Source organism: Pomacea canaliculata, linkage group LG14 (genome assembly GCF_003073045.1).
Source record: "Pomacea canaliculata isolate SZHN2017 linkage group LG14, ASM307304v1, whole genome shotgun sequence".
Classification (NCBI taxonomy): domain Eukaryota; kingdom Metazoa; phylum Mollusca; class Gastropoda; order Architaenioglossa; family Ampullariidae; genus Pomacea; species Pomacea canaliculata.
The window spans coordinates 3,962,775-3,990,507 of NC_037603.1; the positions used below are offsets into that span (position 1 = coordinate 3,962,775).

The 27,733-nt window shown below is 38.3% G+C and overlaps 3 protein-coding genes across 4 annotated transcripts; 2 read left to right on the plus strand and 1 right to left on the minus strand.

The window, feature by feature from the left end:
- Positions 1–7,147: 7,147 nt before the first annotated feature.
- Positions 7,148–14,364, plus strand: LOC112555652 (general transcription factor IIE subunit 2-like). 2 transcript variants are annotated; one of them, XM_025224094.1, is made up of 8 exons: positions 7,148–7,253; positions 9,107–9,279; positions 9,780–9,853; positions 10,471–10,578; positions 11,242–11,436; positions 11,948–12,044; positions 12,345–12,460; positions 12,751–14,364. In XM_025224094.1, the coding sequence occupies exons 2-8, from the start codon at positions 9,129–9,131 to the stop codon at positions 12,862–12,864; spliced, it is 855 nt and encodes a 284-aa protein (XP_025079879.1). In that variant the 5' UTR covers positions 7,148–7,253; positions 9,107–9,128; the 3' UTR covers positions 12,865–14,364. The 2 variants fall into 2 exon arrangements, with proteins under 2 accessions (XP_025079879.1, XP_025079880.1); XM_025224095.1 differs by having other exon boundaries at positions 12,345–12,457.
- A 7,332-nt stretch (positions 14,365–21,696) lies between these two features.
- Positions 21,697–24,959, plus strand: LOC112555751 (ovalbumin-like). Its single transcript, XM_025224250.1, has 7 exons — positions 21,697–21,840; positions 21,936–22,123; positions 22,540–22,692; positions 22,870–23,053; positions 23,162–23,404; positions 23,641–23,858; positions 24,297–24,959. Exons 3-6 carry the CDS (start codon positions 22,613–22,615, stop codon positions 23,851–23,853), a joined length of 720 nt encoding a protein of 239 aa, XP_025080035.1. The 5' UTR covers positions 21,697–21,840; positions 21,936–22,123; positions 22,540–22,612; the 3' UTR covers positions 23,854–23,858; positions 24,297–24,959.
- On the minus strand, positions 23,967–27,681 carry LOC112555750 (vegetative cell wall protein gp1-like). The gene is made up of 3 exons (XM_025224248.1): positions 27,558–27,681; positions 27,086–27,090; positions 23,967–26,114 (listed from the first exon to the last, which is right to left on the minus strand). The coding sequence occupies exons 1-3, from the start codon at positions 27,613–27,615 to the stop codon at positions 25,245–25,247; spliced, it is 933 nt and encodes a 310-aa protein (XP_025080033.1). The 5' UTR covers positions 27,616–27,681; the 3' UTR covers positions 23,967–25,244.
- Positions 27,682–27,733: the final 52 nt, after the last annotated feature.

The window sequence follows — 27,733 nt, forward strand, 5'->3', positions numbered from 1 at the left end:
CATCTTATGATCTATTATTAATAATAATTATCTATTAGAAAATTGGACCAGTGGCAAGTCAGTTAAAAAAAACAAAACAAAAACAATGATCGGTTATTTTGATTAATTTTTTTTGTTGTTGCTTTGAGCTCAGTCCTTTCAATTTCGCAGCAAAGAAGCTTGGCATTTAATGAACCAGAACCTATTCACTGCTAATGAGAAAGTATAGTAGTCGACTACTGAATTTTGTTAAATCTTTTTAATTAATCGTCGTCTTCACATCTATGTGCAAAGAAAGTTTACTGAAGAACAAAACAACGTTCCAAGCATTTTACCAGGCAAGTAACTGAATCTCCATAATTGTTATAGTGGTTAGGGTTTGACTAACTAACGTGCAACTGTCACAGTTTTAACCTATTTAAGCAAGACGATTTTAACATTTATTTTTTAAAATAAAGGGGAAAACGAACCTTCTCTAAAGGGCGTAAAAGAGAAACAAAATACTCTTTTGTCTCGACTTTCAGATAATGTTTGATGAGTTTAGCTGACTAACACCAATATTTCTACCTTTGATATCAGGTATGATAATTTGATTGCCAGACTGATTAACCAATTCAGGAAAATATTTACCCCATTAGACGACTTATTTAAGGGAATTAGAGGATGTCTCCCTAGAATCCCAGATATAGTAACCCGATATGGTCTCTACTGGCTCCCAGTGATGAGCTGTTACTGGCAATGCAAAGCTGTTTATTATTGGAGTGACTTTGCTGTAATGTTTGACTCAATATTGGCGAGAAATTGGTACAGTCTTGGGTAATACTGCCCGAATACCTCCCATCTTGGTCCGGTTGTGTAAGCCATGCTGGTCTAATAATGGACTTTGCTGGAAATGATCAGTCTCGTTATACTGGGCTGATATCGGTATGATGTTTAATCCATTCAGATTCAATGCTGGCGACAAATTGGTATAATACTGGCCCAGTACTTCTCTACATTCTCTCTTGTTCTGCCTCTTTCTCTCCCTCTCTCTTTCTTGCACACGCGAGCGCACCATTAGAAAAGAGTAATGGATAATAATAGCAAATAGTCTGTAGTAGCCTGTATATAAAAGTATACATTTCTTTTTTGTTCTTAGTTTTTGTTTTTCTAAAAACATTTGCAATTTAATATTAAGCTATATTTTAATTATATTATTTTGTCATTGCTTTAAAAATACTATAGCGGCCTTAAAACATAAGCCGAATCATTTTTGTAAAGTTCATAAATACAAAAAAGATCATTGTGTTATTGGTTATTGTGACAAACCTATATGGGAATAGGTCAAGCTGCCATACTAAGCCACCCAAGTAGGGGGTGAGTAACCAATCACCTCGCGCGTGGAATTCAGGTACATGAGGAGCTGAGACAGCCAGGGTTGAATGAAAGTGTGATGGGGAAGGGTCGCCTGCCGGACCTTACAGAACATCAGAATCTGAACAGGTAAAGGACAAAAATGTGGAACAAAGTGATGTCAAAACAGATTGAAAGCCAGAATAGTAAAAAAAAATAGTCTCTGCGGTTTTTAGGCTAGCAATATCTGAATATGATTTTGTTTTTTCAACTCTTCATTATTCACAGAATGTTTGTACATAGCACTCATGACAATTAATCAAAGGCTTTAATAATGTTAAACAATGAATGAGTTTAAATCTTTAGCAGATGGATGTGTTGTTAATGTTCGTACGAAAGTAAGAGTGAATGAACGACTGAACAGGACAAGAACTTGAAGCTGTACTGCACGATCCTGGAGCTTGATTATGATAATCATCATCCTTAAGCTGTAATATTGAAAGTTTCTCGTTCAGCATACTCATGGATTAGTGCACATGACTGTTACTGACGGCGACAAGCAGGACGAGTGATGTTCACGTGACATTCTTATATACCTTACTAGGAACACACGTAAACAGAAATCGTTGTAAACTGTCTTCTATTTGTTGGTAAACAGTCTACAAAACATCTAGCGACTGAATGAGGCGAGTATCTTACCAAAGACCATAACGATTCATCCTCGCCTGTATTTAACATTATGGAATAAACAAGCTGGAACCTTATGCAATGCCATGCGTTGGTGAGGTGCGGACGAAAGGAAGGTTGAATCAGCGACTGAACCAGACGAGAAAGAATCTTTACACTAACCGTCAATAAAGTTTACTGTATCAAATCAGATCAGATCCCTTGTAAAGAGAGAAAATGAGACAGAAGTTTAGTAGAATGGACAACAAATTGATTAGATGGATACAGGCTCTGTGTTGTAAGATTCAAACAAAGAAACAAAGTATACATACATACTACTACTACTGATAATAATAAAAGTGAAGACATCAAATACCGACTTACACTGTACATGTGTAGAGGGGTAGTAGTCCGGAGGTGATTGGTCAGGACGATGTAAGGGCAGAGGTGAGACGACAGACGTCATAGTTTTAATGATGTCAAAAGTTCTTTGACGTGGTCAGTACTGGTCCAGCAAAGGCTGCGCCATTTTGCTGGCACTAGTCCTGTGGGGGAGGACGTTTACACCACACCAACAGTACTCCCCACACTGGAACTACGCAGATGCTGAGACGCTTTGTCGTACTCGTGGATAAACTAGAATGAACTTCGCAAATGGTGAGAAAGAAGCTTTCTCCAGCTTTGTCGCCAATCAGTGATAGCTTAACTATGAACTTCACAAATGGTGAGAAAGAAGCTTTCTCCATCTTTGTCGCCAATCAGTGATAGCTTAACTATGAACTTCACAAATGGTGAGAAAGAAGCTTTCTCCTGTTTTGTCGCCGGTGTTGGATATGTTAACTTTGAACTATGCAAATACTGAGAAAGAAGGTTTCTCCAGCTTTGTCGCCAATCTGGGATGGCTTAACTATGAACTTCGGAGATACCAAGAAAGAAGCTTTCTCCAGCTTCGGCTTTGTCGCCAATCTGGGATAGCTTAACTATGAACTTCGGAGATACAGAGAAAGAAGCTTTATCCAGCTTAGTCGCCAATTAGGGATAGCTTAACTATGAACTTCGGAGATACTGAGAAAGAAGCTTTCTCCAGTTTTGTCGCCAATCTGGGATAGCTTAACTATGAACTTCACAGATGGTGAGAAAGAAGCTTTCTCCAGCTTTGTCGACAATCAGGGATAGCTTAACTATGAACTTCACAAATGGTGAGAAAGAAGCTTTCTCCATCTTTGCCGCCAATCAGAGATAGCTTAACAATGAACTTCGGAGATACTGAGAAAGAAGCTTTCTCCAGTTTTGTCAATGGTGTTGGATAACCTAACTATGAACATTACCTCAGTAACATCAAACCCTCACTTAAACATCACAGATGTTGAGAAAGAAGCTTTCTCTAATTTTGTCACCAATCTGGGATAGCTTAACTATGAGCCTCGGAGATACTGAGAAAGAAGCTTCATCCAGCTTAGTCGCCAATTAGGGATAGCTTAACTATGAACTTCACGAATGGTGAGAAAGAAGCTTTCTCCAGCTTTGCCGCCAATCAGAGATAGCTTAACCATGAACTTCGGAGATACTGAGAAAGAATCTTTCTCCAGTTTTGTCACCGGTGACAACTATGAACATTACCTTAATAACATCAAACCCTGCACAGATACTGAGAAAGAAGCTTTCTCTAATTTTGTCACCAATCTGGGATAGCTTAACTATGAGCTTCAGAGATACTGAGGAAGAAGCTTTCTCCAGCTTTGTTGCCAATAAGGGATAACTTAACTATGAACTTCGGAGATACTGATAAAGAAGCTTTCTCCAGCTTTGCCGCCAATCAGAGATAACTTAACTATGAACTTCGGAGATACTGAGAAAGAAGCTTCATCCAGCTTAGTCGCCAATTAGGGATAGCTTAACTATGAACTTCACAAATGGTGAGAAAGAAGCTTTCTCCAGCTTTGTTGCCAATAAGGGATAGCTTAACTATGAACTTCGGAGATACTGAGAAAGATGCTTTCTCCAGCTTTGCCGCCAATCAGAGATAGCTTAACCATGAACTTCGGAGATACTGAGAAAGAATCTTTCGCCAGTTTTGTCACCGGTGACAACTATGAACATTACCTTAATAACATCAAACCCTGCACAGATGTTGAGAAAGAAGCTTTCTCCAATTTTGTCACCAATCTTGGATAGCTTAACTATGAACTTCACCTCACTAACATCACACCGAACGTGAAATTATGCAAATACGGAGAAAGAGCCTTTCTCTCATTTTGTTGCCACTCTTGAATGACATCAAACCTCACACCATCATGAAAGTCATCATCGAAACACTCAAGCTTCGTGATGTGAGCGAACAGAATAATTCTGCTGTTAACACTCAAAACTGCCATGAGTAAAAAGTGTGGCCTTTAAGTGATGATGGATCTGACTGTTTTTCACTAATCACAAGTAACTGGACTCACAAAGTACATTTACCTAAATCTTACTATCTGCAAACAAATGGAGAGAGGAAAAAAATAAAACCCCAATGTGAAGACTAAAATGCAGTTGTGCTGTGTCCCTCTAATATGTTACTCCCACTATACAGACCAAGAGTGTTGGTGGCTACAGTTTGGATTTACAGCTTCAAAAGTCTTTGTGTAGTCTGTGGAGATGGAGAATAGATGATGCCTCGAGCCAAGGGAGATGAAATCGTCACAAGAGTTTATATAAATATGTATGCAGTAACTGAACATCTTTCTCATTTATTAGTAATGCAAATGAAATAAGCATTGAAACCTTATACTCACCAACAGGAAACCGGTAGAAGAAAATCTGACAGTTGTTTGAATAAGAGTTTGCACGAACACTCACATATTATGTTACAGGGGCAGTTTTCATCAGTATGTCGATCAAGAGGGGGAATGTACACTCATCATTACACTCATTACTTATTATAACTATTCATTATTAATCTTTATGCGCTGGTTTCTCTTTTGTTGGGAAATAAATATTTACATTGTAACATTCGATGTTTGTAACTCTTTAACTTATCCTAAACTGTGTTGTTTCTGTGTTTACTCTATAGGCATAGTTGCAGATGATGGATGATAAGAACAAGCCAAAATTTTACAGATGATTGTTTTTTTTCCTGTTTGAATTCAGCTCAGACGACGCTATTTTTTTTTTTAAATACCCCCCTTTCTTCATTTCCTGTTTTCTTGACAAATCCAGATGTGAAAATGAGAACAACATTAACATAATAGCTCTGGAATACGGGCTTGGACTAGGCTATTTTTGAGTCTATTCGACAGTAATTTAAGTGTATAGTCTAGTAGAATTGTATAATAATAATAATGATGATGATATTTATTTGAATAACGCTTTCCCCACCATTAAAGGCAGGCTCAAAGCGCTATAGGCGTCATGCCACAGTTCATGTCGATGGACGCAGCTACAGTAAGAGAGAACAGTCTCATGTTGTAGCTGCTTTGTTAATATACAGCTTATTTCTGTACATAAGAGAACTCATGATATAAGTTTTCTAGATCAATACGTTTAACAGTTACCTGCAGTCCTGTTGGTGAGTGCTGAGCTAGATGCACTGTGGTTATATAGTTGTGACCTTTGTCTATTCCTGTATATAGCTGATAGACACAGGCCACACTGTCAAAATGCATGATGATCACTTCTGGTGATGATTCAGTGATGATGAGAGTGACCATGGACTAATATCCTTTATCTTGTTTTCTGCCAGCGTTGGGGGTGGGGGGGGGGGTGATCAATAGATAAAGGGCTTAGAATAAATAAAGGGCTTAGAATAGATAATGACTTGCTGGTGGAGAATCAGCTGAGATTAGAAACAAGCACAATCCTTTGTTACTGATTTGTTTGACATAACTTTTGTCTGTCTTTAGCCTCTTGTCACTGTTGAATATAAGAACATGACCAGCTACTTTTAGCTAGTCATCTGCCCCAGTGCCCGTGCTGCCTCTCAACGACCCTGAGTTCAGATCTAACAGTCTGGAAAGCCAATGGAAAATCCAAAAGTCGCAAAAGAAAACAAAAATCAAACGGTCCTGCATAGCAGCGACGCTACGAAGGGGGGGGAAAAAAGCAACAGCCTACACAATGGGCACCAAAACTACCCAAACTAATAAAAATACCAAAAAATTGCAGAGAGCCGCCTCCCTGCTATTTGAAGGAGCACCACTCCAATCAATCGTATCAGGACAGACCATAGATCATTTCACTTATTGCTTCTGACACCAGTATGTTTAATGTTTAAATTTCACTAGGTATTTTTCATTTCTTTTTCTTTTTAGTCCGCGCTTTGAGCCTGCCTATAATGGTGGGATAAAAGCGCTGTACAAATTCAACATATTATTCAAACGGCAAACATTGAATATTTTCCTTTCATCAACATAAACTTACCAATTTAGTAATAAAAATTTCATTTTTTTAAATAATTAAAGCTGAAAACCACAGTATTTATTTTTTTTTTTTTTTACAAAAACAAGTGCAAGAGTAGAAGTGTTTCACATTTTGGCCACAATGTGTATGCTTGTATTACTTATTATGGGAGAAGATTAAGGTTAAAAGAAATCTCGTTCGTTAAGATTTTGCTGTAATATAACTGTTTAAACCTACGTGGTCAATTCTAGTAGATTTATTTTAAATGAAACAGACCTATATATATATATAGGTATTTTTAATTATAGTGTGTGTGTGTGTGCAGGGAGAATGATCATTTTTTTATGACTAGACAGTGTCGATGAATATATCAGGATTTACTTAAGTATTTTGATGTGCTGTTGTTATTAACATCAGTCCTCGTGATCGGTAACCACAACGATTACAATTAGTTTTGGTGGAATATTTAAAATGTTTGATCAATTAACTGGCACGAATCATATCTTGGCTAAAGTAAATTTCCCCTCATATTCTTTATCGTTTGAAAATACGGTCGAATTTTCCCAGTTTCGATAAGCCCGTGGTTAACGTAAATTTTACCTGGAGTCGATTTCAAAAACAATACGAATGCTGTACTTCCATCTTTATAATTATTTTTGCAACGTCCGGGTAGTCAAGTCACACAAAATCTAAGGTATAAATGACAAAGATTCATATATTAAGGCTGTAAAATTAGGATTATAAACAATATTTAATATATCAAGGGGACTGTACTCTCAGTCATACACAGTTTTTTGAGAGTTATCGTACATTAAATAAAAGGATATGGCTCGAAGTTGTGGTGAAGAAAGAATGCACAGATAATTTAAGCCTTTGTCAGAATTCATTCTTTGCCTCAGGTAAAACACGGATAAAGTTTTATTCGTTTTATGTAATTTTTAGAATAATTTACAGGCATTAACTATTATCTAAATTAGAAAGTCACGTTAGGATAGTGAGTTTTTCCCTTGCACGTCAAATGATACAATGAACGCAGACAAGTGCTAGAATCATTGTTATCATGCTAGAATCATTGTTATCAGTTCTTTAATAATATGTCGTGGTATGAGGGGGGGGGGATATTTTATAAGTACAGTAAAGGAATGTCAATACAATAATTATGCAGTTTTATACTTACCATTGAGAAAATATATAAATGTTATGCAGATCTAACTTCTAGTTGTAATCATTGCTGGACGTGCGTTCATAGCCTTTAATTATGCAGTTTAGAAGTGATTTTATTATTCCGAAATAATTTTTTGATTTATCACGTTAGAAGACTAGTTTCCATGTTCCACATTTTGTGATACATGTTCATTTACAGTTATTTCTTCATCTTTATTGAAACACTGTAATTTATCAATGTAAACACTTACTATATACAGTGATACCTCGGTTCTCGAACATAATTCGTTCCGGGAGGACGGTCGAGAACCAAATTGTTCGAGAACCGAAGCAATGAAACTCATAGGAAATAATGGAAACTGGATTAATTCGTTCCAAGCCCCAGAAAATGCCTATTTACTGGCCTAATTTGTATATAATATGTAGAAAAACATGAGTCTCAACAAGAAATAAGAAATAAAAGTGTATTTATTAAAACAAAAAAAAAACAAAAAAAATGTACAGTACAGTACAGTAAATTGTGTTTCATTTACTGTACCTGTACCAAACTTTATGGCAGGAGGGAATGAATGTGGAGGGAGGAGGGAAGGGGGATGGTTATTGTTTTGAAGGGGAGTCCTCTTCAATAAAAACAGAGGGTAACTGCTCTTCGGGTGTTTCTGTTCTCTGTATCTTTTGCTGAGGAGAATCAGAATCTTGCTCTGCAGTTGCTTGTCTGATTTCTTTACGGAAGAATTTGTCAATTGTTTGCTGTTTTTGTCTCCTTTGCAAAATTTTGCGGAAAGTGGACATAACATTGTCATTAAAAATGTTAACTGCTCTATTTGCTACCACTTTATCAGGGTGATGTTGTTCAACAAAATTTGCGATTTCTGCCCATTTTGCACACATTTCGTGACTCTCTCCACAAAAACGTGACTCTCTCTCTCTCTGCACTCACACTGATGACGCAAGCAAGGCGCGCTGGGCCGAATGAACGCCATTCGGCTCAACTCGGCTCATCTCGGACGTTCGGATGTTCGAGTTCCAAATATTTGTTCGGATTCCAAGACAAAATTTTCTCGAATTTCCTGGTCGAATACCGATTTGGTCGAAAGTCAAGGCGTTCGAGAACCGAGGTATCACTGTATTAAACTTTTTATTAGCAAGCATGATCCAAAGGAGGCAGTAAGCTTTTGCATCCATGCAGTCTGTTTAGCAAAATAATGCCATTGGCCAAACTTTTGCATAAGCTTAATGCTGTGCTGTTTTTGATGCAAATGATCCTTAAAAGTTTTGGAATAGTTTCAGTCAGAATCTTTTTTTGTTTTGGTCCAAAATATTATTATGTGTTATTTATGGCTTAGACTACTTTAACTAGAGCAGAGATCACAAAAGTAGTCAATTTTACTATAAAATATGCATGAAATTTATTTTAAAAATCAACATGTATGTTTTCATGATGATATTACTAAAAATTTAGCACCAAGAGCGTATTGAATCAAAATCCTTTGAACACACATGTTTTAATTTTATTTTACTTGTATATCTATAAAATACAACAATATTTAGCAAATATTAATAGTTTTTTTTTGTGTTCATGGAAAAGGGGATTGTTCACACTGCCAGCCATGGACCCATCATTGCGAAAAGAACGTGAGGCCTTTTTGAAGAAGGCAAAGTCACAGCCAGCAGTTGAAAAAAGGAAACTCAAACCAAGCAGTAATGAAAATACAAGCAAAAAACCCAAGCTGAGCAAGCCAGCAGCTCCCAAAGCATCAAGTAAGCATTGGACATTTGTCACTGATTTACTTTCTGCATCAGAGCAGTATAGTATGAGATTTTTGACATATGTCTTGTTATTCAGTAGGTTAATGGCATGTATTTGTAATGTCTTGATGTTAATATTACAGCATTTTATTTTGGTACGTTGATGGAATCTGAGTACTGTGTTACTATGGTTTGTGATGTCTCATTCTGTAGTGTTAATAGGTTTATAAAATTTTGCCATACAGCATAATCTCATTAAAATAGCATACAGATATACAATATCAGGTAATTTTAACAAACTTGAATTGCTGAGATTTTGTTCAGCGCACATGCCTAAATTTTGTTCACAGAAATGTCTGGGTTTTTTTTAGGGTGTGTATTAGGTCATCTGAGAATTACTAAAAATTGGTTATATCAAGTATCAGTTTGGTTTTTTTTCATTTTAATGTGTTAAAATTTTCAAAACATTTAGTATATTTTATACAGTGAAGAAATTTGTATATGCTTGATAGTTGATTACAAGACCGCACAAGGCAGCTCTCAGTATCGCTTTAGTGTCCTGGCTCGGATTGTCAAACACATGAAGGTAAGTACCATTATATTTTGGATCAGAGCATGTGTTTCTAGAGTGTAGCTATGCTTCTAAGCATATAGCTTACAACGCATTTAATTTCTAGCACATAACAATCAGTTTTATGATAGAATGGGTTATTGACTATCAAATTATATCAAACCAAACATTCAGATATTATGATTTAATACATGATTTCTCCAGTTCTTAACATCATTGGTCGTGAAAGTATTTGAGAAAATTATCAAAGCACTGATTCTTCCATTAGATCACCAATTCTGTATACATGCAAGACCAGCTGATTGAGGCTGTCTTCCTTTGTTTTGACCATGCAGCTTATGAATGCTACAATGTGTGAATGAATGCAGATTATATGTACACCCGAACCATGATTGTATGAGAGTCAGTTTGGTGGAGCAAATATAAATGTTTTATGGTATTGTTATTTTGTTTTACTCCTAGTAGCCATCTGGGATGAAAAAAATAGTCTTGTTACCATTGGCTGACTCAGGAATTAAAACTCAGCTTTTAATTAATTGTAGGACAGAGATTCACATGATACATGAGTTATACACATAGAATCTTTTACTTTTGAGTTCTAGTAGTACAATATTTCCCGTTCCATTTACTAGACTCGACATCAAGATGGTGATACAGAGCCCTTACTGCTGGAAGAAATTCTTGATGAAACTAATCAGCTGGATGTGACAAATTCCATTCGTCACTGGTTAGCCACTGAGGTCAGTAACACTTAGTAATGCATTCATTATTATCTCAACAGTGTTGATAATGCAGTATTGATAATGCATTTGAAGTGAAGATCATAAGAATTTTTTTTCAAATCTTTGTACAGGATCTGTCTAGCCGTGGACAAATTATTAGTTCTCATAATATGGCGTGATTGCATATAATGTTATTTTGAATTGTGGACTCCACTCTACCATGCTTCTTTGGCTTTGACAGCGACCTTGAGTTAACAATAAACTGAAGTGACAATCACTTTTTTGCAATTTCATATGATGACATTTCTTAATATTCTCAAGATTTCTCAATATATTCTCGATAATTTCCTGATGTCACTAACCCTTATTGTCTGGAGTGGTTACTATTAAATCTACAGTGATTGCCCTTTACTGCCAGAATGCAATGATTCTTTGTATCGACTTTTGTTCTACATCTTTGTGACTATTTTGGTATCTTGTTCAGCACCATGAGCTTGCCTTTGACTGAGATGCATAAATTCTCATTATTATTAAAATGGAATCACTTGCATTTGTCTTTGATTTACTGCAGGTTTTTCTTCATGAAAGTGTAGAAGCTTGTAAACATTTTAGACAAGGAAACTTCTTTTATTTGGGTGCTGCAATGCACCAGGTTTAATTTTCTCTTTTGGTACATTTCAGGCTTTGCTTGATAACCCAAAGATTGAAGTGATAAACAACAGTGATGGGCAGAAATTTGCTTTCAGACCAAAGCTAGATATTCGTGACCGCAAAGGACTTCTTCGGTTACTAAAAAGCCATGATTCACAAGGAAAGGGAGGAATCATGATGGAGGATGTTGAGGAATCATTGCCTAATGCTGAGAAAGCTGTAAAGGTAAAATGGGTTACCTGGCAGCAGATTTTGCTTTAAAGTTTTAATTATTACTTATTTTGAAATCATTAAAGGATAATAAGACTGTGAATATTTGGAATATGTTGGTGACTGGTTATTTCTTTAATGACTTAATGTCTGTTTAGAACAAACAGGTGACACAATGTGTAAAAGCTAACCAGCAAACATCCATGATTAGGATTTGGATCTTCATATTCAAAGAAAAATCAGTTACATCTCATGTCTTTTAGAGTCTGAATTAGGCTTTAAATTCTACATTTTTAAGTTTTTGAAAATGATTGAAGCGAGACAGTTAATTTTCGAAGTATGTGCACGATGAAAAGTAAGTACTGAATATGACTAAAGATCAGCTGTAGAACAGCAACTTCATTGTTAGTACTGACTCCAGTATTATATTTTACCATTATATTTTTTTCTATTATGCAAGATACCTTTTCTGCTTCTAGGTGCTAAGGCTTTTCTTTTTAAATTTGCCTGCCCTTCTGTTTTGTAGTCCATGGGGGACTATGTCTTGACAGTAACAAGGCCTACAGATAAGAAAAAAATTCTTTTCTTCAATGACAGGATTCTGAAGTGTGAAATAGATGAAGGTAAAGCATGCTTTGAAGTGTTGGTCTTTTCATTTTTGTTTTTAATTACAATTTTTTTAAAAGCTACTGGGAAGGTTTCTTATTGTTAGATTGTGGAATATCTTGCATATTGACCTGCTACTAAGATGAAATAGGTGAACATTGTTTTTGAACAGAGAAGAATAAATGGTTTTTTTTTTCACTACCACTAAAAATATTGTTTGCAACATTATTCAGCACTAAGTACAATGTTTGACCAGTTCACTGTATGGACTAAGCAAAAGAAAACATACCAGCATTTGCTTTTTTTCATTGTGTCAGAGTTTCAAAAGTATTGGCGGAGTGTTGCTGTGGAAGGATTAGATGAAGCCAAGATTGAAGAGTATCTCACACGCAACGGTATCTCCTCCATGCAAGATGCAGGAGTTCGCAAGGTTGTAAGTATTTTATTATACTTCAGAAGTATCCATATCGCATTAGGAAGATTAATCAGGAAGTAAGGAAGGGATTTGGGAGATGGTCAAAAGCATGAAAGATTTGGCATCAGGAATGAAAAAATTATATTGTCAGGAAAGACATGTTTTGAAAAACTTACACAAAAATGAAAAAAAATTGTTTGAAAAGATGTGTAGACATGTTGGCGTTGGAAGGCCATTTACAACTTGAATAAAAAGTGTTACATCCCCATTTTTTTTTTTAACTGTCTGACATGTTTTGTTAACTGCAGATGGCTGTACCAAAGAGGAAGAAGGGTGGAGTTAAGAAAAATCGCCAGTTTAAGCGACACAACGAACATCTGAGCGATGTGCTCAAAGACTATTCAGAATTCTCCAAGACATAATGATAAACATGAGGATGCTGTGGGTGTGTTTGTTATTTAATGTCTTGCATGGAGCAGATTAATCTGTCCTTGTAATTTCCCATGTTTACTGCATTCAGGTCAGAGTTCGTACAATGTTTGTGGACAGCTTTGAGTTTTGTCTTTTACATCAGAACAATGTAAATAATTGATTTATTTTTAGATATATGTGCACACAAGTTTTCATGCTCATTCAAGTTTTAACTCTGATGAATTCACTCAACCTGTTTTGTCCAAGCAAGCCTCACCAAGTAAAAAAATCCTACTTCACCACTAAGATCTCCCAAAGGGATTGTTTCACCTTAAGAAATGCTCATTCGGTAAACTTTACAAGGGAATAGAAGGTCGTCTTTCCCTTCCCCACTTCTAGTAGTGTGTGTGGGTGAGTGTGTGCATAAGAATATAAAATTTTTTTTTGTTGCAGTGGCTTTTTAAAGAATGACTTGCATCTCGTTTTGAGAGAATAGTAATAGAGAGAGAGAAACATGTATAAGTTATCATTTTTCTGTCATTGTCAATGGCACTTAGTGCAGTTATTCTGACCGTGACATCTCTTCCCCTACTCAATGTCCTCTTCTTAGACTGCCTTTCTACATTTGATAGATTTACAAATTATATTCCTTGGAAAATATGTGAGGTTTGTGGTCACTTTGTCAATGGAAGTAGGCGTAATAGCCTTATCAGATTCGTAGCTAATATTTGGAACGATCTTTCCTTGGCGAGTATTCGTGGTTGATCACTCCTCCTTAACGGCGGTTCCTTAACAGGCATCTTTAGTGTGACAGGGTGAGCGTGCGGTTTCTTGTGACTGGACTGTAGTTTGGATATCCTGAGACATTCTAGTTCCTGTTTAAGTAGTCATTTGAGATAACGATATAGGATATCATCTTTCACTCTGAAGGAGATGTTGCCGAGCAAAGCAGCTTTTGTGTAGTAGGGGGACTATGGTGTTATCGTCCTTAGGTTGGTTCTCTTGGTAATGCCGTTTGCTGGCGAGAATTCCCCAGTGTTATGGAAAGTTGGTTCGCAGCGTTGATTTGTATTCCCATGTTGACTATGGCCTATGTTCTGAAGTAGAGGTAGCTTTCGGTATCCCTTGGAAGTTGCCTAAAACGGCATCGATAACAGGCCGTTGAGTGATGCAGCCTGTAAGTGCAAAGGAAGGGCTGTTAACTTTTAGCCGGGCCTATTGACAGATTCCCTGTGTCCACTGAAGAGTGTAAATAGGCTTTTTCCCCTGCAAGACAGATCACTTGGAGATAACCATGTCCAGTATTCGTGCAAGTCACCGCCTACGCGTGCCTTCTGTCAATGACAGCCATTTGCCTCCCCCTCCTGCTTTGTCACAGGGATGCCAGTGTTTCTCTCTAAACTATCACAAAAATGGAAACGCAAGACACACATGTGAACTCGTTAAGTCAGTGTGTATCGTGTACTCATCACTGATTTGTTCACGATAAAATTTTGGGTATTGTTTTTAAAGATGTCTTTGTTATCACTGTTCTTGTTTTCATGTATGCTAGGTACCTTGAATCCAGAAATCTCGAAAATAGGAAAGAATGATGTGTGAAAATGTACCAAAGCTTGCTTAACATTGGTAAATAATGTTTGACTTTCATTTTTCATACAAAGTACATATTTTGGACAAAATTACGGAAAATGGAAGACTGGAGTACGGATTGCCTCCGGAACGGATGAATATGTCTACATACAAATTGCAGATCTCTCTATATCAGTGGTTCTTAACCTGGGTTCGATCGAACCCTAGGGGTTCGGTGAGTTGGTTTCAGGGGTTCGGCGGAGCGTCCGCCACGGAGATCAAGACACAACCGCAATTCGTGATGACACTAAAGAAGGGTTCGGTGAATGTGCATATGAAACTTGGGGGTTCGGTACCTCAAAAAAGGTTAAGAACCACTGGTCTATATATATATAGTACATACAACCCACAACTGGTTATTTTCACACAAAGAAATGCCTTTAGCTTCGATCAGTGATAGGCACTAAATTAGAACCAGACGATAAGAATACGTTTTTGACATCGTTGTGAATATTTTTTTTCTTCCTTGGAATCCACAGCAATGACAAGACTAGATACAAATGTGGAAGGAAGTGTTCGAGAAGCAGCTTAAGAGGAAATCCGACAGTTTACAAAAAATAAGTATTATTGTCAAGCGATAAATTATATTCCTGCCTGTCGGATCAGGGATAAAGACTGTGCCCGTGATGTGAATATTAATGTACAAATCTGAAAAGTGTAATAAAAATTAAAATTTTCTTTCACAGTTTAAAAGTTGTGACCATCGCGCGAATGCCGAAACCTTTCCTCTTGGAGTTTACTTTTCTTACACAAAAGCAGAGCATCGAACTACACAGGCTTTTCCTTCAAATCGCAAGTCCACAGGTAAAAAGAAAAATTTAAAATACCCAGTTAAAAAATATCGTTCAGTGTTTCAAGATTCCAGCGCCGGTAAAAGGCCATCAAAGTACAAAAATACATTTGATCTCAAAATTATGAACACAACTGCTTGTGTTCTATAGTCAAAAAATTATAAAATACAATGAAATGAACCGTAGTCATGTTAGCAATTTAAAAAAAAAAATTGTCTTTAAAAAAGCGCTTAATTGCCAGCTACACGCCCTTAAACATTGAACAGTCATGTAGTTCTTAAAAAATAGTCCCAACAGAACTTTGTTTCGATCTTGAAAGTTTCTGTGAGCCTTAAGATGATTTAATAAAATGAAAAATATAAGAGGGTGGGTACGTTTAGATAAAAAATTTAAAAAAAAAAGCCGATGAACTAAAAAAGAAACACCCTCAAAGCCATTACTCTGAACATTTACTTTGTTGATAAGTCGCACCGCCTAAAGATTAGAAGCTTTCAGTTCTTAGAAAATTAGTGCAACAATTTCTTTGTCACCCGATAATCAGTGATAAGACTAATGTGTGCGTTTGTGTCTTCCTACTTATAATTTTGTGTGTGTTGGTGTGTGTGAGTGTGCACGCAGGCAGGCGTGCGTGATTTGTCAATTTTCGCATTCCCAGCAGCAAATTCCGATACTAATTATCTTTTCCCATTATACAATTTTTTTTTAAAAATGTGGGTATCGCGTATATAAGTGGACACCTGCCAAAACCACCACTTTTCCCTGGTTTTTCGCATGCTTTCTCTCGACGATATAACATCAATCGACTGACGAGGAGGACTCATTTGAATAGCAACAATCAAATGTCTTTGTTGAACGCAACACATTCGGAAAGCAGGTCTTTGATTTGAGTACAAAAATGATGAAAAGTTGTTAAAACGAATACTGCAGTTTAAATATTCGCCTTTGCAAATAATTACACAAGAAGGTACTTTTATGTGAAGGTGAAAATTGAACACAAGACAATGTGTCTTTATTAGAAAGGTAAAGGAGAGAGGAAGGAACAAACTCAACACTCACGCTGATAATAGTGATGAGCTTTAATTAGAAATCCATAGATAGACAAATTCTCATATTCCTGCAATTACTCCATTGCTGAATCGTCTTGATTTTCTTCTACATATCGGTGTCAAGACTTTGGTGAGCTCCCAGCAACTATGAACCTGACTTCACCGCTGGAATTCATGGCTACCTTTGACCTTCCATTGCCGGCTGCGGAAACGAATCTCACAACAGTCGTCCTCTCGTCGTTCCCTGCTCAAGGTGTTGTCTCTGACGAGGTGGTCCTGAATTTCATGATCGTGTACCGATGGCTGGGGATCGCATTGTGCATCGTACCACTCGTCTTCTCCATGATCAACGCCAGCGTGTACTGGCAACACAAGAGAGCCTCACATGGTGTCCACCTGATGGGCATCTGCGCCGGCGACGGGTTTTGTGTCCTCATGTCCCTGATAGCCTTTATGACAGCTCTGTGGCAGCCACCCAGCTCCGAGGCTTACCAGATCATCAGCTGGTACCTGGCCAGCTATACTGCCAACAGCTGTCGTCGGGCAGCCATCTGCCTGAATCTTCTCGTGTCCCTGGAACGTTTCCTCGCGGTGGCCTTCCCACTCAAAGACTTCTCGAAGCGCGTGGCTGGCAAACCAAAACTCAAAGTCTTGCTCGTCTTCGTTCTGTCCTTTGCTGCGCATGCGTACTTTTTGTTAGAATTTCGCGTGGTAATGGATAGTGAGGGAAAGTGGAAGACATCACGCACAAGTCTAGCCATTGATAATTCGTTAATTTTTCTTGGCTGGTCCATCGTGGTAACTATCTTTTTTGCTTGCCTCCCTTTATTTCTGTCATTGATGCTTAACGTTGCCTTGGTGATGGGGCTGCGTAAGCACAGAATTACCACGAAAGTCGCTGAGAGTTTCAGCGGGAGGGACCAAGCAGGGACTTCCCCAACCCACGGTCCACACCGATGGGCAAGTTATCTCTCTCAAAGACTCTCGACCAATATCCTTCGAGACTTCTCACTTCACGTCTACTTCTACACAGTCGGGATCTTTTGCCGGCAAAGAATCAGTGTCAGATAAGAGTATCCGAAGCCACGGGGATCAGTCGGTGAACACCATGGTGCTGGTGTTCTCCTTCGTCTACGCCGTCATGGTGCTCCCTCGCATGCTGCACCTGACGGCACGCGCTCTCATACCCGAGTACGCACCCAGCTCGCGCGAACACAACCTGTATACCTTGATCGATATATTTACCCAGATCTGGGCCCACCTGACGGAAGTGGAGCAGTTTTGTTTGTCTTTTATTTACAGTCGTCAGTTCCGCAAAGCGACTGGTCGTTTGTTTATTGTTCGCATCTTCTGCGGCAGCTTTGCTGACAAACAGTCCATGTCATCAAGTACAGCAACATCTCAATCTTCCTACATGTGAGCAGAGGAGCGGGAAAAAAGAAATAATAATAATTAAAACCATCCGCGAAAAGTTATTGTGGTGTTATTGATTACATACGATTATGTTTTATTACGACTCATCATTGTAAACAGGACACGAAAGGACATAAGCAGTTGTCGTCTTGACATAAACAGAACTGAATAAAGAAGCTAAATTATATTTTTTTCTGATAACTGTGCTACAGTATTAAATGCACTTCAAACGACAGCCACTTGTTGATAAAAATAGCAATAATAGAATTTAACCGACTGAAAGTTAAAGTTTCGCGAAATCATAGTGGAAGATTATTCTTTAATAGAATTAATTAAATAAATAATAATGTCGTCCGTTCGACCGTCTTTCTTGAGACAACGACACGATGTTCTGATGCTGCTGTTGATATAACAGCGAGAATTTTGGAGAGTTGAGAACTTTTTTTTAAAAAAGATAATCTTACACTGCCAAAAAAAAATGTTCCTAATATAATATCAATTTGAAGTTGAAGGGAGACAATTTAAAGATGCTGCTTAAGCACAAAAAGAGTTTTACTCCGATCGGTTTGTATGTCGAGATCTTTTCCTTTTTGCTGATGATAATAAATTTTAAGTTTTATAGTCCGTGACTGTGATATTTGTTCTTTTACTATAACGACAATAATGTAAGGGGAACTAATCTTTAAATATATTTCAGGGGATAAACCTTCTTGCAGCAAACTATGAATTATAAAATGGGACATTCTATCATGCAGTCTGCTGGTAGCTAAAATCGGTTTTGTTTAATTACAATAAAATCTGCTTTATCATTCCTAAAAGAATATAAAAATAATACTGGCAGAAAATACAATAAATCTTGCCGAAAGATTCCCACTATAGATGCCGGTTATGGTGATGATAAAGTGTGTGAGGGATGGAACTTTCTGTTATAAAACATCCACAGAGAAGATTCTTGAAAGCTTCGAGGAGAAAAACTGTTTTTTAAAAAATGAAATCTCCCAAAGGAAGATGCGTCAGTGAAGATGTGACCAGCACAAATGGTGAGGGACAGAAATTTCATTAAAAAAATCCGCAGTAAAAGTTCTGGAGAGCTGGGAGGACATAAGATGTGTATAGAAGTCACACAAGGGAAGTTGTGTGAAGATGTTACCAGCATCAATGTGTAACAGCTGTTGGCTACCTCACACGTAGATTGTATGTTTAGAACAAAGAACAGCATTACTGAGGAGGTGGAGAAAAACAAGTCCGATGATTATGACAAACCTTGATCTTCAGGTCAGTAAAAGCAGTAGTTCAAAACAGAAAATTAAATTGATTTTATGTCATTATTTTTGGGTAAAATTTCTCAGTGGAAGTGCGTTTAAGGTCTTGATAAAAAGTCTTAAGAGCAAGTCGACTTTGTTAAGTTTGTCTTGCCACTTGAGACCGATGTATTTAAGACCTTACATATAATGCGATTTTTTGAAGTTAAACCGCAAAACTTGGGCTTAACATCAAGTGCGACTTAAGACCACACATGCAACCTGGCCCAGATAAACGCGAGGGGACACATCACTTTCATCCACTCATATACATGTGCGAAAACTAATTCACACAGATGGTCTCTCTTTTTGTCTCTCTGTCACACACACACATATATGAACTATTGACAAAAATTTGTTAACCCTTTGCACTCTTTTCTCTATTGGCAACAAACTACAAATGGCATAAACACATTTAGTAAATTATGAAGAAACTTTGAATAAAGTGTACATATATGCCGCGGAATTAAAATCATTAAAAGAAGTGAAGGTAAAATATTTAGTAGTTTATCCATGAAGAGCAGCGCGATGCAACCAAAATAAATCGAGCTTCTAACTTTTTAACACATGCAGCCACCCCCATTATAGCCACACCCTTTTATTGAAGTGAAAGTTTCTGTCGGTAAACTGCACTCACTAGTACCTAATGAGGTAACGGTCGCGCGAGAGAACCGCGAGACTTCACGGAGAGTAGCTGTTCGATGTCATGTTGGGGATTGAAACTGGCTGGTGGCTCCTGTTCCTTTGTAATGAACGTGTGGATAGGTAGTTCCTTTATATATTAGATAGGTGGAAGCCTGGAGTCCATTAGTTTCTTGTATATAAAGGTGAAGATGGCAGCCTTTTGTATTACTGAGTGTTTGAAGTCGGTCGCGAACTGTAAGACTAATTATCTGAAGCTAATTACTGTGCCACTAGCTCTCTGTGAAGATGCTTGATTGTCTCGCTGTTTCCCTGTAACAATGTAACATGCCATCGTGGCATTGTAACAATATCTCACTGGGAAATTGGACAATCTTAGACCACCCCGTGGAACTTTGTAAGTACATTTTACCTAGTTCAAAGTCATACGCATTTGAAAGACTGACAGAAAAAACGTCCAATAATAATAAAATAATAATAAAACAGAACAATGCAGGAAACTATATTAAACGGAGAACTTATCGTCCTCTTGAACTATATAAATAAATGTATATTCCTAGCTTGTTGACGGTATTTTTGTTGTCCAAAAGACGACAAGTCGGAGAAATTTAATTTAATTGAACAATTACATAACTTATGATCATAGAAAAACAAGTCGTACAAGTCTTAATCCTAACCCTAACCCTTTCCGCCAACACAGGGAAACAAAAATATAGAATACACTAACAATGACAAGCTAGGAAGTAAAAAACACCCCAAGCTACTAAAACATGTATTAAACAATGACAAACTACGATGCAAGAGTTTTAAAAGAAGGAAAGAGGAGAAATACACTCGACTAATTCAAAATAATTAAGAATTTCCGTCGGGCCAAAATCTCGCGTGACGTTAGGGATATAATGAGATTATTGGAGTGCCTCAGGATATGAAAATGTAGTTACAATGGTCCAAAACTGATTGACAAGCAAGGAACCCCTTAATGATGACAAGACCGAAGCCATCCTCATAAGCTCAGACCAAAACTTGTTCAGCTTCACGATTTCTTTCCCCAACTCGACAATATTATCGTTCGTATTTGTGATTCTGCCAAGAACCTGGTTGTCATTCGGAAACACTCTGTGCATCCTTCCTTTTGTCTACAACACTAGTTGACGTTTTAATAATAATTAATTATTTTTTAATTATATATTATTATCCACAGTCTTTGATAAATAATATCTGTATATGATATATGATTATTTATATTACGGTAACTATTAATAGCTACAAAGGCAACTGTGACAATGATGGTAAGATTTGGTGCTGCTTTAACATCAATAGGCACGGACTTAGGATAAACAAGACTTCAGGTATTTTGTCCTTCCATAAAAAATGAAACATTCTTTAGGAAGAGATTTTGGTTGATATTAAGTATAGTGAGTTGTTTTCCCACTCTTGGAAAACCTTGTGGTACTTCCGGTAACTCGAGAGCCTCTAACGCACAGATGTCTGCTGTAATCATTTCGATGTGAACATCTTTTGGAAACGAGGAAAGTAATAAGGTTGAAGATTAAAAAATAGCCCAAAACCTTTTATGTCAGTGATAGAAATTGTAAAGCATGCTCTGCGTTCACATCTCGGTCTAAATAAAAGCTTATGCACTGCCCTTGGTGTCTCTTTGTGATTGGCTGCAACTGCTGCTTAATCGTGACGTAAGCAGCTGACGTTGGTGAGCACTAGGACAAAAGTATCTGACGTCAACAAGTGACGTACACGCACTCCTTGACGTAAATTAATACGCATGACGCGACATGCGACAACTTCGAACTTACTGTAATAATACTAAACCAACAAACCTCAGATATGGAAGGAGAGAAGGAAAGAAGGAAGGAAAAGAGAGATAGAGAGAGATGTAAGACATTTAAGAAAGAGAATGAAGAAAAACGAAAATAAAAAGAAAAAATAATGAAAAAAGGAAGGAAGAAATATAAGCACACTAAGATAAAGAAGATCCTTGCGTATGACGCTGCGATCACGTGACACTGCAAACTTGGTTTTGTTATCTTCTTGCACAGAATAAAAGACTGAACAGCTCCACTCTTGCTGATTTTCTCTTGAAATCACTATGGCGGTCTTTATATTTACTTTTGCGATTGGCATACTTCTCTGTCATGAAACGGCCATGGGTGAGTAATCTACAGTCACTTTGTGAGTAGACTACAGATTTCCAAATTTTCATAATTTTCAAGGCATGGGCTAACCGTTTAGGCTTTAACAACAGGGGCGTCCACTCTCCATCAACGCCGTGCAGCAACCCTCTCGTTGTCCACGTCATCTTTCGCCATGTCTTTGTACAAGTCTCTGGCATCTGGTAACCATGACAACATCGTCTTCTCCCCGCTCAGCGTGTACACGGCCTTGACTATGACCTTGCTGGGGGCAGGTGGCGACACGGAGCGGGAATTGCGGGTAGGAAGGATGTGTTTGCACTCGAGTAAGTCAAACTGTATCATCTTGACAAAGAAATATTTTACAAAGTAGCAGAGTGATTAGTAAGACATTTGTATGACCGAGAAAACTCAGATAAAACCATCATCTGAAGATAAGATTTGACGATTGAATGTTTGTTTGACTCTAAGGAGTGGCTAAAATCGGAAACATGGGCGTTTCATGTTGTACAAAAGGTTAAAATTTCTTTCCCTGATAAGAAATTTTTATTTCTGTGTTTCTATTCTAAGTTTGCCTTTAGATTTCCATTCTCTCCTTCCATCGTGAAAATTATTTGGAGATTTCATTTAGAGGGCCTGACAACAAGTAGACATCAACAACAGTACGATTGCAAAAGTTTGGAAACTACAACATTTGTGCCATTTTCATTCCTCCAGACGGTTCTGGGAGTACAGAATGGACAGAACATCCACGCAGGAATTCATGACCTGATGACCTCCATAACGGCTCATGACGTCACGTCAAACGTTGACACTGCGCATGGCTGACGCCGTGTACTACGACGCACAGAAGGCTGTCGTCATGGACAGGCAGGATAGATGGGTGGAAGGATGGATGGAAGATAAATGGAGCAAAGAATGATTAGTGGATTAAAAACAGTTTATTGTTCTTTGATTTTCTTTTATTTTGTGATTTATTGATCTCAGAAGTGTATGTACACGTGTCGCTGTATTTTCACTGTCCTCCATGTTTTATTTGTCTCGCAGCTACGCTTCTAGCATGAGTCAGTACTACGAGAAAGGACTGAAGCCCTTCCAGAGACCAAACCCAGAGCAGGCCGTCAACACCTGGGTGGAGGAGGTGACAGAGGGTGCTATCACCAACTTCCTGCAGCCTGGCGCCATCACAGCTGATACTGTGCTCATGCTTCTCAACGCGCTATTCTTCGAGGTAAGAACCACCTCAACAAGATGACACATTGGGATAAAATTAACCACACACATTGCATTAATTGTTATTTTGATGGCACAATAAACGGGTGACTGCATGCATGTTCAGGCGTCGTGGCAAACCATGTTCGAGGCTCGAGGTACCCGCAGTGCTACCTTCACCACCCTGTCGGGTGCAGTGAAACACGTGCCCATGATGACCAATGAGGGCGAGTTCTCTGTGAAGACTCTTCCGGAACTGGACGCTCGCGTGCTGGAACTGCCGTACAAGGGACGACGCTACAGTTTCTTCATCATCCTTCCCAAAACCAAGAATGGACTGACCCACCTGGAGGGCCTGCTGGATGGCCAGGTTAGTAGATGACGAGTCAGCATAGAGATGGTTGGTTGGTTGATGTAGTAGAAAAGTGCTTCCATCTTGATGGGAGAGAGAGAGGTGGAGGAAACTGTAGTACGTGTACAGAGGGTGTCCCGAAACGAGATCTGAACCCAGTACCTCTCACCAGTGAGAGAAGACAATTTTGTAACCACTGAACTGCTCTTTTGCGTTTTCCCTTATTTTGTTGTTTGTTTTTTTTTTCTCGACAGATTCTAGAGAATGTTGTAGCCGCTATGCCACGCGCCAACCACTTCGAGGTTTACGTGCCCAAATTCACACTGCGCACGCATAAGGGGTTAAAAGAACCCCTACAGGCCCTGGGGCTCAAGTCCATGTTCGAGATGTCGGCCAACTTCACTGGCATGGCGCGTGTTTCAGGGGAAAAGGTCTGCTGGTCACAGATGTACAGCATGAGGCCATGATAGAAGTGAGAGATTACTTTGAAATTTCTTGTTCATTCTAATTATCCACTCGTGTTTAATGTACACATGCTAGCTCTTACACGAAGCAATAAACGCTACAATAAATGAACACAGAACCCCTGTCTTTATTAGTCAGCATTAATTAATGACGCACATCAAACCATCAGTGTCTTTTTTACCATTCCATAGTTTCGCTTTAGTCATCGCTGCAGCCATCTACTAACTCGTTTATTCACGGAAAAAAAATGTAAGCCAACCCTGTTGGTCAAAAAGAGAAAGAAAGTTGCATTTTCAGCAATTTATTATTATTCCTGTGATTTCCTGTTTTACAATTAATAATCAAATGTATGAACAGACGAATTTCACTTGCAAGTTCCACGCAATGTTAATGATAATTGACTTTCTTGTGTGACACTGTGACAAAGTTCATCTTGGTCAATCAGGTCACGGAAACCGGTACCAAAGCGGCGGCTGTGACGTCAGTAAGTTATGGTTCGCAGTCAGAGGCGAGTGTGTTCCGGGTGGACCACCCTTGCCTCTTTGTTCTCCGCGACAAATCTGATGGCATCAACATCTTCATGGGGCGTCTTACCGACCCATCACAAGGCTGACAGTAGATTTAAGTTTTTGTGCTTTATACATTGGATATATAATTCAAAGTTTAGGGAAAGTAGTGCGAGAAATTCATGTACATGAACATAGTACTCCACAAAAAGCAGTGCCTGTGAAAAATACTGTAAGATCACAAAAATAGTTTGCTTACTAGAATAGGTAGTGATACAGAAGTTACATCGCTATGGTCATCATAAAAAAGTTTTGGTTAAAGATTAGGCAAATATACAGCCAGAACTGGCTGTGCATGTAAGAAGCAGATGTCATTACAAAACAAAACGAAAAATAAATAAATAAAATAAATAAATAAAAACAAATTAGAAGACATAACGAGCAGGAACAACAAGACGAATTAATGTTGAAGTTCTTCTTATAAGCACATCAGACAAATTATTATAAAGACACTTTGTTTTAAGATTTCTGAAGGAGGATCTGTTTACTTGCAAGATGTGTAGTATTTTGTGTAAAAATGGAAGAAATTGTTTTGTTGACAACCCTGATTTACGACAAAAAGTGATTATTTCATGATGTCCATGTATGACAGACCTAAGAAAAAATTCAACCCCTAAAAGTCTTACAATAGACATAATCACTTTAAATTATTGATGTTGATGTCAACAACAAAAAGTGGATGATACTACGTAAACCTTGCCACGTTTTACACCTATCGACAAAAAAGGAAATACTATACGTTAAAAGATATTCTTTATACTAATTATATATTTTTACCTTTAATATACTAATCTTTGTGAATGAACCCAAAGGGCAAACAAAATAAACTATTCGTATATGTTCTTGTCTTCGTATACATAATCCTGAACAAAATCATTTTCTTGCTTCTCTTCCTTCAAGTTCGTTTGAAGATCTTCCACAACTTCTGTGTCAGGGTCCTTGCAATTTTTTTGAGGTTTAGTAGCATTCTCCTGGACTCCTCTTCTAATGTCTCGTGGTGGTAGTGGCGGCGGAGGCTGCGGCGGCGGTGGCGGTGACAGAAAAGAAACGGGCAGCAAATGTTCTGTTGAAGGCAGTGGAAGGGAGGGTGGTACAGTTCTCAGGTCAAGGTCCTCAGAAGTTGTTGGCGGTGGTGACGGTGATGGAGAATGAGGGGATACAAGAGGTTGTGTCGAAGGTTGTGGGTGGGAGGGTGGCACAGTACTCAAGTCAAGGTCCTCTGAAGTTGTTGTCGGTGGTGGTGGCGGTGATGGAGGAGGGGGCAGCAGATGTTGTGTTGAAGGTTGTAGGAGGGAGGGTGGTGTAGTACTCAAGTCAAAGTCCTCAGAAGTTAATGTTGTCGGCGGCAAAGGTGATTGAGAAGGAGAGGTTACCAGAGGTTGTGTTGAAGATGGTGGGAGAGAGGGTGGTACAGTACTCAAGTCAAGGTCCTCAGAAGTTGTTGCTGTCGGCGACGAGGATGATGGAGAAGGAGTGGGTACCAGAGGTTGTGTTGAGGGTGGTGGGAGAGAAGGTGGTACAGTACTCAAGTCAAGGTCCTCAGAAGGTGTTGTTGGCGGCGGCGAGGGTGATGTAGATGGAGGGGGTACCAGAGGTTGTGTTAAAGATGGTGGGAGAGAGGATGGTACGATACTCAAGTCAAGGTCCTCAGAAGGTTTTGACTCGTTTCCTATGCTCTCTTCATCCTTTTTTTCGAGCTGTAACAATATATGGTTTGTTAATATCAAATATACACGAATGGACATTATTATTAGTATCAAACACGTGTACACATTAATATTATCGCCAAATACACAGTTTCATTCTGTCATGTTTATATTTTGCAATAATAAAGTTCACTGTCATTTTAGAAATGAAAAATTATTAAACTAATAAAATATTCTATAAAATTTGGGACATATCTATATATGTATCTCTAATAATTAGAGTGTTTATCACAGTTTCCTGGGTTTGCATGTAAAGACATGAGCAGTCGGCCAGGGGAAAAAAATATTGGGTTGTTAAGCAGTATACTGGAGGAATATTATTGTTACACTTTGTTTATTCACTAACTCTTAAGTTATTACTTTAAAAGTATTAATAGTTAATCACGAAAGTACAGGTTCTTAAATAATAACCACCATGTCGTTCAGAAAGCAATTGAAAAGAACTAGACCTACAAAACTTCCCTGTTGAATCCTATGAAGAACAGCTTTCCATCCTGATTCTATCTGTAAATCATCGCGCGCTGTCTTCAATTTTTCAGGAAGTCCTTGACCTACCCCAGGTCGTTACCTTTCATTCGATACTCTCTAACTTTGTGAGAAGTCGAAACTGCAGAAAGCTGTCAAACGCTTTGGAGAAATCGAGGTAGTATTGCCCTCGTCTAGCTGCTTTGATCACTCTTCAAACCTTTCAAGCAGCTGAGTGACGCATAAATGGCTGTTGAGGAATCCATTTTCGGCAAGGCAACAGATATGGTGTCCTCTTTCTTGAACATTTTTTGTTTTTTGATAATATTCTCCCCAACCTTGCAAACGTTTGAAAGAAACTGGCTGCATGAGCTGTGTACATTTCCAAAGAAGCTTTTGTGATAGTGGAAATCGATGTCCACCTACTGCTCCTGACTGCATCCTTTTAACTCCTTGATCACATGGGAATGCTTTAACTCTTCTAGTATTCTTCTTACCTGATCTGTTGAAAAAAATTAATTTAATGTAAATGGGCAATATGCACACAAGTATCCAGCTCATTTGTTAGTAATATTACTCTAAGTTCTAAATATATCTCTTTTCTCGAGGCCATCTTTATGTCGGGCGATGCCCGTTTCCTTTCCCTTGCTGCTTTACCTTCCCCAACCCTTTGCTCAGATACCCATTTCCACCAACTGGTCGATTGTAAGGAAGTTTGCTGCTGTACTTGGGTATTGAACAAACTCTCTAACCACTCGGCTATCTGCTTTCCCAGTGTGTACAACTTAAAGCTCACTGTTCTTGGTAGAACTTTACTTGTTATTGCAGGCTCTAGCATCTCAAACATTACAGATCAACAATTACAGAAAGCAGATAAACATAATGGGTAGATTTTGTGGGATACACAAGATACACAAACAAGAGGGATTACAGAAAATTTGAGGTAAAAAGGAAACAATGTATGCCCACCGCATTGTAGTAAGGGAACCATGAAAAGAACAGCTGCCACGACCCAGACCACGCTCATGACGGCTGGAGATGTCAGTTGGCAATGTTCTGGCGTCGTAATTAATTATCCTGCGAGTAACAGTCGAAAACTAATTAACTTGGTCCTGAGGTCGCTGTGCCAGGATGTGATTGGCGGT